This window comes from Falco naumanni, chromosome 9, assembly GCF_017639655.2.
Source record: "Falco naumanni isolate bFalNau1 chromosome 9, bFalNau1.pat, whole genome shotgun sequence".
NCBI classification, from domain to species: Eukaryota; Metazoa; Chordata; class Aves; order Falconiformes; family Falconidae; genus Falco; species Falco naumanni.
The window spans coordinates 25,869,529-25,886,768 of NC_054062.1; the positions used below are offsets into that span (position 1 = coordinate 25,869,529).

The 17,240-nt window shown below is 36.0% G+C and overlaps 1 protein-coding gene across 2 annotated transcripts in view; it reads left to right on the forward strand.

The window, feature by feature from the left end:
* The window catches only part of LOC121094010 (adhesion G protein-coupled receptor A3-like), a 277,788-nt gene that overhangs the window by 235,630 nt on the left and 24,918 nt on the right, over positions 1–17,240 (forward strand). For both annotated transcript variants that reach the window (XM_040607076.1, XM_040607077.1), the window contains one exon: positions 6,924–7,069. In XM_040607076.1, coding sequence (XP_040463010.1) covers positions 6,924–7,069 — 146 coding nt within the window. The remainder of the gene's footprint in view (positions 1–6,923; positions 7,070–17,240) is intronic.

Here is a 17,240-nt window from a genome sequence, read left to right on the forward strand (position 1 = left end):
CTTTCTTTTCATTGATTGTTCCTGGATCTTAAGTTCTTCAGGATAAGTCATCTGAGTTTCTGTGAGAGATGACTAAATCACTAGCTTCTCTGCAGCTCAGATTTCCTTAGTTTAAAAAAATCCCTGGAAATCATAATATTTCTCTGTTCTACAAGATAGTTGAAAACTACGATTCCCAAATATTGTGTCCTTTCTGATCTTCGAATTGAATGTGTGGAACTAAAATTACTGCTGCACTTCTGTAATACATATACCATTTGCCTGAGGGTGGCCCTGGCTTCACTGGGTGATTCCTAAATGTACACTTGGGCAGTGTAATGTTTATAGTATGATTGTGTCTTGTAATTACAACTCAAGCAAAGGAGACACAGCAGACCAGTACCCTTGTGATTTTTGGACCCCTGTTTGCACTGCTGGACTATTTCACATCTCTTGCTTCATCCTTTCTGGGGATGTAGTGCCGTGAGATGCGCAGAGAGGGCATGGCTTCAGCTGCTCTGAATATAGAGGCTGTGTCTGTACAATGTTGAAGAGAGTCATTTCAGTCATCTTCTGTAATGCCTGATGAGGGCATGTTGCAATTTGTCTTAAATATTTCTTCCTCTTGGATTTTATAGAAGCACTCCAGATCTCATGAATGTCCTAGGTATTTACCTTAGTAAAGCACTTTATTAAACCAACATTCTCCCAGATACTTTGCCTGTCACTAATCTGGTTCTTCTGGTTGACTTGAATGGGTGTAAAGAGCAAGAGTTGCCAGCCAGCAGCAGAGTCACTGCAAAACTTGCATAGCTAGTGTAAGAGTTATCATTCTAATTTTCAGTGAAATGCTTTGGAATCTTTTTGTGTATACTTGTGCATGACTTTCAATAAACAGCCCATGTAGGTGTGTAAGCACCTCTAATGCCCTACATGCAAAGTCTACCTATGCATATTACATGGTATTCCTTTAAATGACACAGGTTCCACTAGATTATTCTAAGCTAAATATCTCCCAATATCTAGTGTATTGCATCATAATAAATTTGTGAGTTCTAGAAAATTGAAATATAACTTACCATTGTCTTTACCTGCACTTTGCGAGTGAGGGTAGCAGATTAGTTTGTAGGGCTATGCAATTACATGGTCACAAATGACCATCTGTTGTTCAATCATTATCTGGTTATTTACTTTGCAGATTGCGTGGTAACAATGCAGTATTAACAGTGATAATGAAAAAATGATTGAGATAAATGAGTTATTAATAATCTCTTATGAGTAACACATAAACTACAGGGGTATCTGCATAAAATGCATTATCAGTGACAGCTGTTTCTTGCTATGGTATAGGGCCAGACCCTGAGCTGCTGGGAAATATACGCACTTAGGGAAACTGAATGGACCCATTCACATATGCATTCTGATCAATTTTGTAAGGTTATTTATTTACCTGACAGCGTGCTACATCAACAAAAAATATCAGCAGCATTTAAAGCATAGGCAAGATATAGGACACGCAATACACACACAGTCCTTTGGTTCCTGGTAGATATTGTCTTATGCAATTAAGTAGGGCTAATGGATCCAACGGTCCAAACAATCTAAGACAAGACTCCTATAGCTGGTAACAGACAGAAAAACTGTTCACTCCCAGAACATTATACCTCACCACAGCCCCTTTCTTGCCTGCTGACAGCAACATTTTTCAAAATCTTGTGAGTCCCAGTGCCTGTCTCCTCCTGTGATAACCCTGAGTGGTTACTCTATCAATTAATAGTCAGCGTGCCAAAGCTAGGAGGTAGTGAGGTCAGACCTAGTAATGGTTTCCCGAGAAGTTCACATATTTTAATGTTTCCCTTAGCTTGTGTAAGCAGTGGTGGGGTGGACAGCACTCCTCCTGAGTATATAATACAACAATTCTTTAAATTACCCAGCCTACCAAAAGGTATATTTATATGGTTATTTTGGGCTTGTGTGTCCACTAAATCTAATTTTTGTCTCTTTCTCTTTTTTCTCCCCCCACCCCCACCCCCCCCCCGCTCCAGTTCTAGGGGAAAAATGATGTTAGGGTTTAAAAATATATTTGTGAAAATACTACTGCTTCAAGCAGCACTAAAATATTAGTTATACTCCATGTGTAAGTCCATCAGTGTTGCTATAGCACAGGTATCTTTCCATCTGCTACAATCCAAAACACAGTTTCACCCTGCTGCAATGTAATTTACACTTTTTGTTTCCTGAGTGCAGGGGAGAAGATTTCAAGTGCAAGCGTTTTCTGTCCTAATCACTGAAATGTGGTGTCAAAGCCAGTGAACTTCCATCTTTCTTACTGCAATTATCCCTAAAACTTCCACACAAATTTCACTGCAACATCCTTACCCAAGGGAAATAATAGACTGAGTTAATTTTTATCCTTCATAATTAACCAAGAAAGGTGGTTCTAAAATAACTCATTTGGATCACCTTCTCCCTCTAAATGAGGTGTCCCAGGCTAAATTTAAGCAGCAAGAAGTAATGCTATGGAAATGGACCCATTTTTCTATTATAGATAGCTGGAAGAACTTTCATGTGCCCTTGAAGGCAAAATAATTAAAAAAAAAAAAAAAAAAAAAAAAGTGTTTTAAGAGATGGTAAGATATTTATTTTTATCTGGAATCTAAAAATCTAAAATTCCCTTTTAAACCTGCTTACCTGTTTCAGAGAGGATTTTGTATAGACAGTCTCACTTGTGTATTCTATGCAATCTTTATGATTTATAAAGAGAACTGATGTTAGAGTGCTGGTCTGGAAGACTGGATTTCTTCACAGATTTCCTGTGTGAATGAGATTATATCTGCAGACTGTTTAGATTACCCACAAATCTGATTCTGGATGTCACTAAATGCCAACTATTGTTGTAGAATTCAGAGTCTTGAGTTTATGGAAAAATCCTTTATGCAAGGCAAATGTTGTGTTAGGAATGGCAGAATGGCCTCAATCAGAGCCAGTGTCATATGTCATATGAGTGTCATATGTGAAGGTGCTTGTGAATTCCTTTCTATAGGGCAGTAAATCTTCAGCAAGAAAGGTGAAGCCCATTCCATACTAACCAGTAGCCTAGAAGTCAGAGTACTATTCTTGGAAGTCCAGAATTTGGTTTTGAATCCTGTTAAATTAAGGAGGTCGTAGAACTATGCACCACATAGTTGGGTGGAAGTGGTAGATAGAAAAACTATAGAAGGAGGGAGGAAAGAGCAGTTCTTTCAACTCTAGCTTTTTTTTTTTTTTTTTTTTTTAAAGAATGGGTGTAAAGTTAAGTGCTGTGACCAAGTTTGCCAGTTAGGGTGTCTGAAGTGACAAATGCTATTCAAGAGTCCTTGAGTGGTCTTTGCTGAGAAAGGTGCTGCACTGTTCAGCTCTGCTGAGGCAGGAACAGGTTGTCATAGGCACAAGCAAGACTTCAAGTGGCTGGAAACTTTTACTAGCAGCAACCTGAGGCAGCTAAAGACTTTGCACGCTATGGAGTTAGATGTGCATGCCAAACCAGCCCTTCCTAGTCTCAGGTACCTGATCTGTGGATCTGAACTTCTTGCTCTAAATTTTCTACTTGTGAAGGGAGCACGGGGTTGTTCTAAGGCTAAGTGTTTTAAGATCATGAAATATTCACATCTAGTGGTGTTACAGACTGCAGAGAAATTCCTGAATCCCTTCATCTCACTGAAAAAAAATCACTTTCAGGGCAGGATTAGTAGTTTAATTGGGATGTCATATATATCCATATCCTTCTTTAAGTAGAACTGGCTGAAGAAGGACAGTCTTATCTGAAATATGATTACAACTGAAGAAAAAGAAATTAAATTAAAAACTATAGGAAAACAAAGAATTTGTGTTCAAGTTAAAGCTGATCAAGAGAGTTTTTTGTGACAAAATGCTTTGCATAAATGTGCATTCTGGTCTGGAACTTAAGTTACCTCTAAAGTACTGAAATGTATTGAAGGAGCATATACAGACAGCATCTTCTTACTGTAGAAAAGTGTAATCTTCTATTCAGTAGGCTGGTGCTTATTCCCAAAGATAAGAGTTCTAAGAACACAGGACATGGAAAAAACGAGTCCAAGAAAACGGGAAAATTTTCACCATATAACTGTGGTTATTAAACAGCTTTAGGTGCAATGCTGTCTTCAATGCATACATCCTGACAGTTCTTTCTGTACCATTTAGCCTGCCAGTGGAAAACCTTCTTATGAATAAAGGTCATCACTAATATATTCAATTATAATCCTTTGTTCTGTGTGGAAAACTTGACCCTTCCCACACATTTTATGTGAAATTCAAAAGTTCTAGTGATTATAGTTTTAAGTGAACACTTGGGTATTTAATTTGTATCTATTAACTGTCCTCTTAGGCTTTACGGAGGCACAAATCCAGTAACAAGATATACATAGATAAATTTGTACCCTGGACCTTTAGTGCATAAACCTAAGGTTTACATTTACTAACAAAATTGAGAGTTTACTGAACAAAACTATCTTTGTCCTGTTCCCCTTTCTGTTAAGCCTTGTCTTGCCCTTCCAAGTCACAAGCTGGTATCTCATGTGTTTCTAGCATAGGGCTCAGATGTCTTCCTAGCTTAAGAGAGCTAGAAAGAGGTGATCCCACTGAAAGAGACACAAGAGCATGCAGCCACAGCTCCTATGTGCAACAGTGAGGAAAATGCATCTCCGTGGCGTGACTGTCAGTGTGGAGATAGGGGGAAGGAAGAGGCAGAGAGTAAAGTCCACCACTCTGAAACACTGAATTTTCAAGATGAGGTGACAGGCATTTTTTTTGCTGATTATTAGTAGTAGATGAATAACAGCAAAAATTCTAGTCCAGAAAGTAAATTTAGTGATAGGAAGTGAGAAATAAAATCATCACTACACAGAGAAAAGGGTAACCCTTTCCTTTGGAAATTAGTATAACAGCTCAGTGCACCCTTCCAAATTCCACGTTTTTGTCGTGTCATGTATGTTTTATCTCAATTGTCACCATTGTCCTTCAAATCTGTCAGTCATAAGGATGTCCTGTACCATGAGGATATATCCTCTTTTCCTTTAAGCACGAAATGCAAATTGATTTTATTTTTTTTAAGAGAAAGAGACATATTAAAGAGCCAGTACAGAAGATGGTAACATTTCTGTCTCTTGCCTGTGTTTGTTCAATTTGTCCATACATCAGAAGGAACTAAGTTGCTGAAATATGAGCACACTGTGAAGTAATGTGACTAAGGTGTAGCACAACAATGTTTTCAGTTCAGTCGTGTCCTTGAAAGTTCAATAAAATTGTTTTATTGTACTATTTTTAGGAATCTTGTTCACTTAAGTGGGTGATCATTTCTGTATATAGGGCTGTATATGTTGTCAAAATTTCACATGCATGTGCCTTCTCCCATAGAATTCATCCCTGCTGTTCATATTCTTATGGATTCTTTGGCGTACTTGGGCAGGATAATGACAGAATATATAGTAGCAGTGCTATGCTGAAATGAGAAGGAGGTGTAGAAACCAAAGCTCTAGAATTTTTCCAGTTCTTTCTCATGGCTCCCACCTCCTTTTTCTCCCCCTTTCTCCTCTCCCTCCTGACTTATTCCTTCACTCTGACCTCTAGCTCATAGTCATATTCACTGCGTCCCTACAGAAAATGCTGCAAGCTGCATATGAACGAAGTCCAGACAGCACTAGCCACTGAACTGGCAACATCTGCCAGCTGATGGTACAAACTTGTCTCATTCTCTTATTTCTGCTTCTTTTACCTCGAGCAACAACAGCTATGAAGGCTTTATACTCCCTTGTCTAATGTGTCAGACAAGTCCCAGAGAAAATTACAAAGGGTTTTCTGTAGATGATATTTGCTGCTATCTTCAAGTTTTGTGCTATTTTACTAAATGTAAACAAAATTAATGGAACATTTTTTCTTTACCCATCAATTATTTTAAGTTGAGCAAAAATGAACACTGGTTCAAATAAATCGTTATAATAGATTTGTGTTAGCTTTATTCAGCAGTTCTCTGTATTCCTTAAACATTTATGTGCTTTCCAATTATAGCAATATTTTACTTGTCACTGCAAAATGTCAGGTTATTGCTTCAAAGGTAACCTCATTTTATATAATCAGATGGAGACTTGGCTGGTGTAATAAAGCATTGGAGATTGGATAAAATTCCAATTACTGTTTCCATAGTAATGAATAACAATTACTAACATAACAAAAATGTTAGTATTTTAGAGGTGTTTGTACTTTATTTTACATTCAATGATAAACACACCAGGTTTTTGGAGACAAAATATAACAACACTATTGAGAGTTTGTATTTGTCTTTAAGGGAGGATGCCTAGACCTGTCACTTTAATTTTAAAAATTGTATGGCCAAGTTTATAAGTTCCTTGAAATATGTCTGAAAATAATCTGGGTTTAGGCAAATAGTACTGATCCCATTACAAGAAGTCAACCTTGGCTATATACAGCTGAGGGAACTGGATATTCAGGGATATTCCTGAAAAATGAAAGAAATAGTAGCATAATAGCAAGTAAAATTTTGACCTCTCATTAATTTTTAAACTGCATTGTCATGATAAACTAACACAGCTTGCAGCACAAACTAAGTTTTACATCACTTTAAATCCAGGTGTAAATAGTTGTCATTAATCAGGTTCTTGGAAAATTAATATCTTTACAGTCTTAGTTTCATAACGTATCATCTGGTATCACAGATATTATCTATGATTCTAGGAAACAACAGATTTAATCTGCTTTTTAAAAAATGTTTTCCCTGGTTAGAAATAACCAGAGAGAAAGTAAAAATGGATGCACTTACAAATTCAGTTTAAAAAGATCAGTTTTCTTGTACGCTTGTGCAGTAAGATTTTTCTAAAAGTCTTGTTTAACTGATCCATTTACTGATGTGTTTACTGTCCACTCTTTTCTAGGTTGGCATAGTACTACATTATTCTACACTCTCTACTATGCTATGGATTGGAGTAACTGCCAGGAATATTTATAAGCAAGTCACAAAAAAACCTCAGCCATGCCAAAACAGTGACCAACCTTCTTATCCAAAGCAACCACTACTCAGGTATGGAATATTAGTTATGCTTTTTTTTTTTCTTCTAATGTATTCCTAAAGCATACAAATTTTAAACAATTTCACACTTCCATTTCTGTATTCTTTACCTTTTACAGTCAGTAAATAGGATCCATAAAGAATTTAATCAGGGGTATATAAAAATCTGAAAATTTATTGTATGCTAATAGTAAACTCTACTCATGAGATGGCAATATGCAGAAATGGTATTGGCTACGTTCAGATACCTTTATCTGAACAGGAACAATTCCAATGCTTCTGTTGGTTTCTTTTGGAGGAAAAAGCCCTGGCTTGCTTCCGGGTTAAGGCATTATTTAATCATCAGAAACTACGCTATAATGACTCTCCCTTTACCCTTATCTGTTCTGCTGTAAATCTTGCCCACACTTGTATTGATTGCCTAGCAACCTGATAGCAACCTTCCTCATTCCACATCAGAGATCTAATGCTATTACAGGAGCGACTGAAAGTCTGGACTCCCTATCAGCTTTCTAGATGGAGCAGACTAACGTATGTGTCTCTGAGAGCATGGCAGGTGTAATGCAGTAAGAATTTTAACTAGGTGCCAATGAGATGCTCAGACTTCAAATAGTCAGTCTGCATGGGGTGAGGGGGGAAAGCAACTTGACCATAAACTAAGATTTCCAACCAAAGGCTGGATGAGTGAGAAGATGGATTCATCTTTCTTGAATTTAGCTATCAAGAAGTTAAATGTTAGCCAATGTTATCTAATGTCCCTGTATAGATTTTGGAGGGAGACTGAGAGAGAAAAAATCCTAGAGAATGATTCTTCCCATGTGTCTTGGATGTTTCTCTGAGGACAGGAAGAGTTGTCTTATGGAGGTGCCTCTCTTTCCCTACAGCCCATGGAAAAACCTGAATAGTCAATTGAGGTAAAGACCTCAGTCTTATAGTGAGGGGCAGAAAGTATGAATTCTACTTTTCATGGCTTTGCTGTGAAAAATCCAGATTGGTGTATTCTTTTAGACAGACTTAGCTTATTTTATTTTGAACACAGAATGTTTATTGAGTAGCACTTACAGATGGCTCTGTGAGGTTATCACAACTTGTTAAAAGTCCATAGGAAGATGAATTGTATTTTGCTATCTGATTCTGCTAAGTGAAATCTTTATTAATTTGATTAATTTTCTTCTTTTTAAAACATTTTTTCTAGAGATGAAATTGACTAAATTTAACATAAAATTTGTATAGTGAAAGGATGGCCCATATTGAACATTAGCTTTGTTAGGTGTAAGCAAGAGGATATACTTTCACTCCCAGTGCCTGACTTTGCAATCCATGGTTTACTGTACCCTTCTTCAGAGATGATAGTTTTACTCTTTGGCTACTAGTTCATGGCAAGATAAATAACTGACAATTTTCAAATGCTTCAGTATGGCTATTAAGGTAGAAAATTGTTACAGGTTACATAGACCCAGTATAGTGTATGTTCTTCAAATTCAAATCTTGTTTGAGTCGGAAAACAACAGAAAATCAGGTTACAGAGAAGATTAATTGGAATCTTCATTGTACTTGACATGCTGAGGTTCTCAGATAGTGAAAAAAACCCCAATAGATATTTTAGGTTTAGTAATAGAAATTATAAACCTTTTAGCTGTAAGAAAACATGGGTATAATTGTTTAATAGCTAAGTAAAATTATTCTGTTATATCTCTCACTCAGGGTACCGTATGTCCTAGAGACACAGACACTGAAATGTCTAATATGACTCATAATGGTTAGTACTAGATTCAAAGTAGTAAGGATCAATTTCATTTCATGTAGAAAATGGGCATAGTATATGGAAAATTAAAAATTGCTTTAAGCAAGAAAATGCCAAACTCATAATTAGTAATTGTTGTTCTTTTGGAATGATAACGATCACTTTTATGGGCATCTTAACTTTCATGGCTTTAATAAAATTAAAATCAGAAATTTTCTGTATCATAATATTTCCATAAAATCCATTTAAGATTATTATATTTCAGTGTAGTCATTTGATACCAGTAAATAGCTAAACAATATAAAATCTGTTCAAATGGAGATCGAGCTATGCTTTTTTTTTCATATGTCAGGACCATCGGTGCTAGGAAGCATTTAACAGGGTCTGCAAGACATTTTTAAGCAAGAGGTAGTTTTTCAGTAAACCCTGCCTGTATACCTAGTTTGAATTGTGTTCAAGTTTTCTTGAACACAAATATATGAATGTGTTTGGCAAGAACTGTATGCTTTGGTGTTCTCGTTCAGTCTTTTCTGGTAATGGATGTATATGATAGACTGGGTTTCCAGTTCACATATGAGGAGTTTTCTATTCCTTGTATATGCACTTGCTGTATGAGGCATAAGAATATCTTTTCTGAGTCAGTGAGTGGGGACTACTGCCAAAAATAGATACATAAATCTGTAACATAGAATTTACCACTTTTTAAGGAGCTTGAACCACTCTGAAAAGTAGCTGAAATAGTGAAAATAACTACCAAAATATCTCAAAGGAACCCTTACCTGTTAGTAGAAAAAGACATTTGCTTGTAACAGTTGCTTCAGTTTCTCTGCCTGCTATTTGTGTATTCATTTGCAGAAGTGAGACACATGAGGTACACTTGATCTTTTACTCCTAGTTTTCTTTGAACTGTGGCAAGATTTTGGATCCTATTATGTAAAATTGTGGTTCTGTCTTAGTTTTCTGTGTTCTAGATACAGTGATCAAACTTGCTATCTTTTTGCAGTGTAATTTTACTGAAACTTGTTTTTCATAGCAATCTGATTTCGAATAGTGCCTCTTTTTATAAATTAATCATGTCATATAATAATGTATATAGTTATATGTTATGTACTATATGTTTTATACATTATTTATATTATCTGTTAATTATAGAGTTAAAGCTGTCAGGGCCTATCACTCTGATGACTGGAACCAACTGTAACAATTCCTGCATTTTTTACTAAATGTGCCTAGATGCTAAGGAGGTGGATTAAATTAATGCATCATTGAGTTTTGTGTATTGAAATGCTGAACCCTAGCACTTCAACAGATAATTAAATGACTTCCTGTAAAATATACTTCCTGGCATTAATAGTAATAAATAATTCTATCCATTCATGCTCTGTGGACATTTGTTACACCTGGCAGAGTTTGGCCTCTGACTCATCTGAAGTCACATTTTGCCAGCAAAGACAAAGGGGCGTGCAAGATTCAGCTATTACGTGCAATGCACAAAACTTCTCATGAGCTCAAGCTGAGGCACAGATAGTATTAGGTTTTGTACCTGATATGTGCATGCATTTTTCATGTGATGTTCTGTGCACAGATCAGACAGTGCACAGTACTGACCAAGCAGAAAATATTTCTGAAAAATATTCTGTTAAAATCACTGCTTTCCAGAAAGACAGAAAAAAATCAGACTACTATTATTTTGAATAAGATAGCTACTGAGCACAATTGCACTGTAAACATTTAAAATAAAAAGATAACTACACGCCAGCTGGGCCAGAGACTGGTGTTAGGGAGACAGATAATTAAGTTACCTTTTATCTCAAGGTTAGGTACAAATATGTCTCCTAACTTCCTCCATCCTCTCAGTCAATGCACACTTTGCAAGGTAACTAATATGGCAAACTTCAGATTACAGAGAGCCCGATATCCTATATCTGTCATGAAAAAACATCAATGTGGATAAATAAGGTTGCAGAGTCAACTACAAAGTGGCTAACAGGTGATGTCACTGTCTCTGCTGAAATTCATATTGTGTATTACGTAATGTATCTTGATAAGCTTTTTAAAAGGTTCTTACTAAAGTTGTGGGGCTTCTAGGAAAAGTACATCATGCACTGCCTTAGAAAAATTGTATATCTAGCTGTAGTAGCAGTTTAGGAATGGATTGTTTGTCCTTCCCTTCATTTTCAAAGTACTAGGCTTAGTATTATGGTTATTAAAATTAACATAGAGAATTTTGGGAAGATCATAATTCAGGCAAATCGGTTTTCAGCATCACACTCAGGACACCTACAGTCAATACCACTGCCTTCAATTCCATGCTCTGTTTTGAACCTTACATGATTTTAAACTTTAAGTACCATTTTTAGAATGAGAAAGCTGTTGGCATATTTCATGTATTTCGAAATGTCCCAACTGTTTTATAGAAACTGTCCTTTAACTTGCATACAGAGCAGACCTAGAAATAGCAGGTGAGAACTGAAGAGGTTCGGTCGAACTGTAACACCTACTAACAGGTGTGTACATGCACATGTATGTACGTGTCTGCTATTCTATATGAGCTTGCGTAGGGGTAAGTTTCTGTACATAACCCATACAACTCCAGAGTACTGAGTGATGTTTTGGAAGCATCAACAACAGGGGTCTTCCTCGTGGGCTGTGTTTGTGGTGTAGATATGACTAACAACTTACACCCTGATCACATGGATGTGCAAGATGCGATGGTGCTCCACTTGCATACTCCCCCTCTCCTGCAAACGCAGCAGCAGCTGTCCACAGTCATTCCCTGGCTCAGTATCTCTCTCTCTCAGCTGCCTCAACATTAATCAGTAGTATCCAGCTAAACAGTAGCTAAGTATCCGTGTGACATTGAATTATGTTAAATTCTTCCCCTGCAAAAAGGAGAAACCATGCTAAACTTTCAAACCCAGGAAGTCAGTCTCCTCCGGTTTGGGTCAGCCAGTCCTGTGATGAGCCTTGTGCCTCACAGTGAGGAGATTTTACAGACTTGTGTGATTCCACAGGGCTCACGGCATCTGCTTTGTTCACAGTGTTAACCCTGCTTGTCTCAGGCTGAACATTTAGATGACTGATCTCAATTCTGACAAGCTGGAAGCCATGTCAGAGGCACAAATGGCTGTACTGCTATGTACTGCTGCATTTGCCTAACTGCAGGTACCGAGGGAGCCTGGTTGGAAGTGCTGTGACTTCCATCACAAACTGATGATGTGGCAATTTTTGCTGAATATGTTGCCAACAACAGAGGCTATTTCCTGGATCTGAGTTGCACGCAACAATATTCATGATGTCATTGAAAATTGGCACATGATGTTTTTGCACCATACTGAAGGTACTGAAACCAGTTCTAAAGACTAAAGACTTCTTATATTTAGTTTTTTTAAGAATTATTATATGCTTTACCAGAGAAAAACCCAAGAATAAAAAGAACTAATGGTTTCTAACTTTCCTCGGGTTGAAAGGGTCTTCAGAAAATGATCTTTGTTACTCTCGGGGTCTAGAAAATTTCCCCTATCAGTTACAAGTTTGCTATAATTTATTGCATCATAATAGCAGTGTAATGGGGGATCAAAGTCTGACCATGATAACAAATTCTCTATTAAACTTCAAGTTTGCCAACTATGTCATGTCATTTTCTTGGCCACATTCTTTTCTGGATCTCGAGTGTGAATCATATGAAGCGACTTAATTTACATTCTGACAGCCACAGATATTACTTGTCCCCTTGACACCAGCAGCTCTGAAATGCAGTTAAATTCTAGTGCATTTTTCATTAGCAGTGGCTCTCATGAATTCATGTCTTCCAGTATCAAACAATGATTGAGAGAGGGACAGAGAAAGAGGACAGATGAAAAGCGTCAATTACTGTCTATTGTTTTCTTCTTTATGGTATGCCCTTAAATATTAATTCTTCTAATCTTGACCCATGGAAGCTCATGTTTCCTTCCCCCAGTGAACATACCAAACCTCCTCTATAAAGTTTTAATTTAGGCCTGATTATCCCAAGGGATTATCTGCCTTTTCCTTAACAAATCTCTATAGTTTGTGTATGTTGAAATAAACAGAAAATGCCACAGGGCAGAATTCTTGGAAGCCCTGAGATCAGTGTAGTTCACCGTTAGTTTACTATTACATAGACACAGTTCTGTCATTGGAAAGTGAAACTATGATGTCTCCCTGCAAATAAGGTTTTCACCAACTGGATAAATTATGGTATGGGAAGCCAACAGTTTTACCATACTATACCATGCTCGAGGAAGTCAGCTATAATTAAAAATACTTGACAGCATCCTTCGCTTAGAGGACAGAATATTTTGATGCAGGCAGGGTCAGTCATCAGGAAGTTTAACTCATGTCTCTGATATCATCAACACCTCTTATTTTAGTTATTGGAAATTAAGACTAGAAAATTATCTTTTCCATTGTATATTTTTAGATAATTTTCAAGTTGTGCTGTAATTAGTTTGATTCATTAATGAACAACGGAAGTTTTTGCAATCCTCATGTATTCATAAGGCCACTCAATACCATAAGTTCCTAAAAAGAACACAGTGTGTAACAGCTGCTTTCATACAGATTATCTGCAAGTCACCATTGCCATGTTTCTTGTTTCAATACTTACCATATTTCCGAGGAAGGAGAAAGGCCACGTTGCTGAAATACCATTTCTAAAATTTTTCCATTTGATAAAAATTGAATGTAAGAGAAGCCATCTTTTCCTTCCAGCTATTGTTTTAGTTTCGTTCACCAAGATTAAGGCTTATATTCAGTATAAAAATAAGGTAGTATATTATTATTTTGGATGTTAAAATAATCTAAGGGTAAAAGCCGTTTCAAAGTTTTAGTTTGGTTTAATTATAGAGCTTATATTTTGAACAAGGCTGTATTCTGAAGACAATTCTAGTAACTTTGACATTCAAAGATGACACAACACAACTAATGATACAACAGTACCACCAGAAATGCTGATCTTATCAGTCAGACTGTACTGTGTCTTATCAGCTGACCAGTTTAGGCAAATTGTCAAAAAAATCTGAAAGCAAACAAACAGAAGGGATTGTGATGCTGGGACCTTAGCTAGAATCACCAGAAAGATTCTGCCACCTGAGTTATAAAAGCTATAGATAGCAAAAAAATGATGACTAAGAAGAAAACTAGCAGTTTAAGTCTCTTCATCATGAATGAGATGGAGACAAAGGGTTGCAGAACCTAAAGGTGCTTGAAAGTTGGTTTGATACTTTAGGGACATACTGATATTACAAGCCATTTAACGTGATCACTGTTTAAAGGCTGATATATGGTCATATAGAGTCATGGATAATAGCCAGAGCCATTTTATTGCTAGCTAGAAATGTAACAAATAGGTCTGCAGTGGAAAAGGGTATAAAATGGTGACAAGAGAAATTTTTTCAGGAATTCTTCTTAATCAATTTCAGCCTGAAACTAAATGCATTTCCATTATATGGGGGAAAACTATCTTAGGTCAAAGAAAATGTTTAATTCAGCTTTGAATTAATTGTTCTACGCAAACACGTTTTCAGTAAAAGCAAAATATTAAAATATTAAGGAGAATCAAAGTAGCAGTATGTTGTCAGTGGCACCCTGAGAAAGTTGTTGCACTTGGGATAGGCCATATAAATATACATTGCTGACAGCACTGGATTGCCAATGGATGGTGTCATAGTGCGGAGGTATTTTCATGCCTACTCTGAATCAAGCAGGGGAGGCGATTAGAACTTTGCTGCTTTGCCTTCAGCGTGAGTGACTGAATTACTCTGTTATTAAGAGCAAGATGCTAACAGAGCCACCCGCTTTACTTTTAGTTTCACTTCATCTGGCTTGTGAATCAAGATTCAAACTTGTACTTCAAAAGTTTGTTCTCATTTCCTGCTTGGCAAAATTATTCTTCAGATCTGACCTGAATGCACTCCCAAATGCTTTAAGTGAATGATTTGATCTTATTTCAAGAGCATGTTACAATGAAAGTAGAAAAAGGATTTTGTACTGCCATGCCTTCATTGCCAAGGTACAGCTGAGATACATATGATGTCGACACTTTCCAGAGTAGAAATCCAATAATACCAAATCTTCAAGAGATGTTGAGGTAAAAGGTGAAGTTTTATCCTTTGTTTAAAGAACAGTGTCTGAGCTACTTAGTATAGATGAAAAGAAGCAGTTTGTGGTTATTGCAAAGAAATGTATGTCATCTTATTGTAAACAAGCTATTAAGCAACATACCAAGTCATGTATCAGCATCTGCTCAGCTGAAATTCTCCCCAATTCTAAAGCTATTGACAAACATAGCTAAAAAAGAAAATGACATCTGAGTGATACCTGGTCATTTAATGAGGGAATGATGGTCTTGGGACTTAAAAAATGAACTGCATGAGTTAGGCATTTGCAGGCTTGCAAAGTTGTGAGCTTCAGGGAGACTTATAATGATTCCTATGATATTTTCAGGTTTGAAAGGCTGTAACTGCAACATGCTGATCTGCAGAACTGTATTAAGTTGAATTTTCGGCTACTTTTATCATGAGTTCACATCTAGGTATTTCCTGGAAATTCAGAATTCTTGTCACAGTATTCCTTGCCTCAACATTTTCTAAAATTCAAGCTAGTCATATACATAATTGTAAAGGATGAGTTAGAGGGTAGGATAAGCCTGATAAAATACTCCATGCTTTGATATACCACTCCAGGCAAAATGTAAAATGCTGATTGGAAATTTTGAAAGTTCTAAAAATCCTTGAAGATAATATATTCAAACTCCAATGGGGCTTTGTAGAAAACTTTATCAGATTTGAAAGAGCTAAATATTTTCTCATACGATTCTCTGGTGCCATATAGATTAAACTTGATTATGCAAAAAAGCTGTAAAGAGAAATGCATAAGATAATTTCAAATGTATTTATTGCCATAATATGCACAAAGAACTAAGCATTCCCATTTGCATGAAATAATATTCACCACAGTTACAGAAAAGGCTATCTGACTTTTAATTGTGGATTATTGTACTCTATTATTAAGAAAATTTAAAATTGAAGCATTTGTTTTATTTAAATAATGGCAGAGTCACATTAGATACAAATCTTTTCTTATGAAAATTGTTGTATGAAAACGATGGAACTTAGAGCCAATTACAGGACACTTGTCTTTTAAGTGGGTATACTTAAATAATATGCTTAAATAAATACTTTTAAGTATATATGCATCCAGCTTAACTGTAATGAAAACACTGATGTTGCAAGAAAACATTAGACGTGAAGAATAGTGAAGTATATGATGCAGACTGATAAACTGTAATGTCACAGGAACTAGAACACTGCAGACAACCAAATAGTGTAATACAGAATTATTCAATAGTCTATAGTAACTGCAGTATGGTACAATCACTAAGTATTTAAATTATATCATGCCATAGGTCTTCATTTACCAATGCATTGCCACTATTCCATAAAGTGATTTTGGCTTGAAGATATTATTAGATTCCAAGAGCAAATGCTAAACAATAAAAAGCACCTGGGTTATTTAAAATAAACTAGCAATAAAACCCAAATTTATCTTTTTATGCACATATATATGTTTTGAGCAATTACGGTTTCCTTTATTATTATTATTATTATTATTATTATTATTATTATTATTATTATTATTATAAATAATTTTTAACATTTTGGGATATTTTTCTTTATTAATGAATGGAAAAATGCAAGGAAATAAAAAAAAATTCCTTGGACAAACAAGACCAGTGAAATCTACAGATATGCTTATTATGTCAAATATGCTGAGGCATATTTAATTGTAACTGTTGTAAATTCAGCTTCAGACCTGACTTATTCTGTGCATATTTCCTATGAAATGTGTGTAATAATCTCTGGTTTATGCCTGTTTGGAAGGAGGGCTTAAAAGTCTTAGAAGGAAAAGTTGCCTTATTTTAATGTACTTGGTGTTGAGTTGAGAGACCATGGAAAAATACACATATAATTCCATTGATCTCCTTGACCTTGTACATCCTAAATAGTTGAAGCCCATTACTGGAAAATGTGGATGATTCTTTTCAACTTAGGCTTCATTAAAAACTCCAAATGAGAAGACATTAAAGAGCAAATCACATTTACAATTTTAAAGTAGGAACGTTTAAAGTTAGAATCCTCCTGGCGTGTGACTGAGTTTTTTTAATTCGATTTTCAAAATGCTATAAAAGTAGACTGGTTTAGGACTTTGAGCAGGCTTTGGACGAGTTTTGGTTGTTCTTTAACTGCTAAGGCTGTAAGTAGTGAAATAGTCTTTCAGAAGTAAGGTGCTTAAGCTGTAGACTGAAAGGCAGCTGATTGCTCAAAGCTACATCTCATACAGCAATGTCTGAGTTTTGCCTTCTACTTTTATCATCACTTTTCCTTTTAACATAAACAAAAAAATTAATCACAGCAG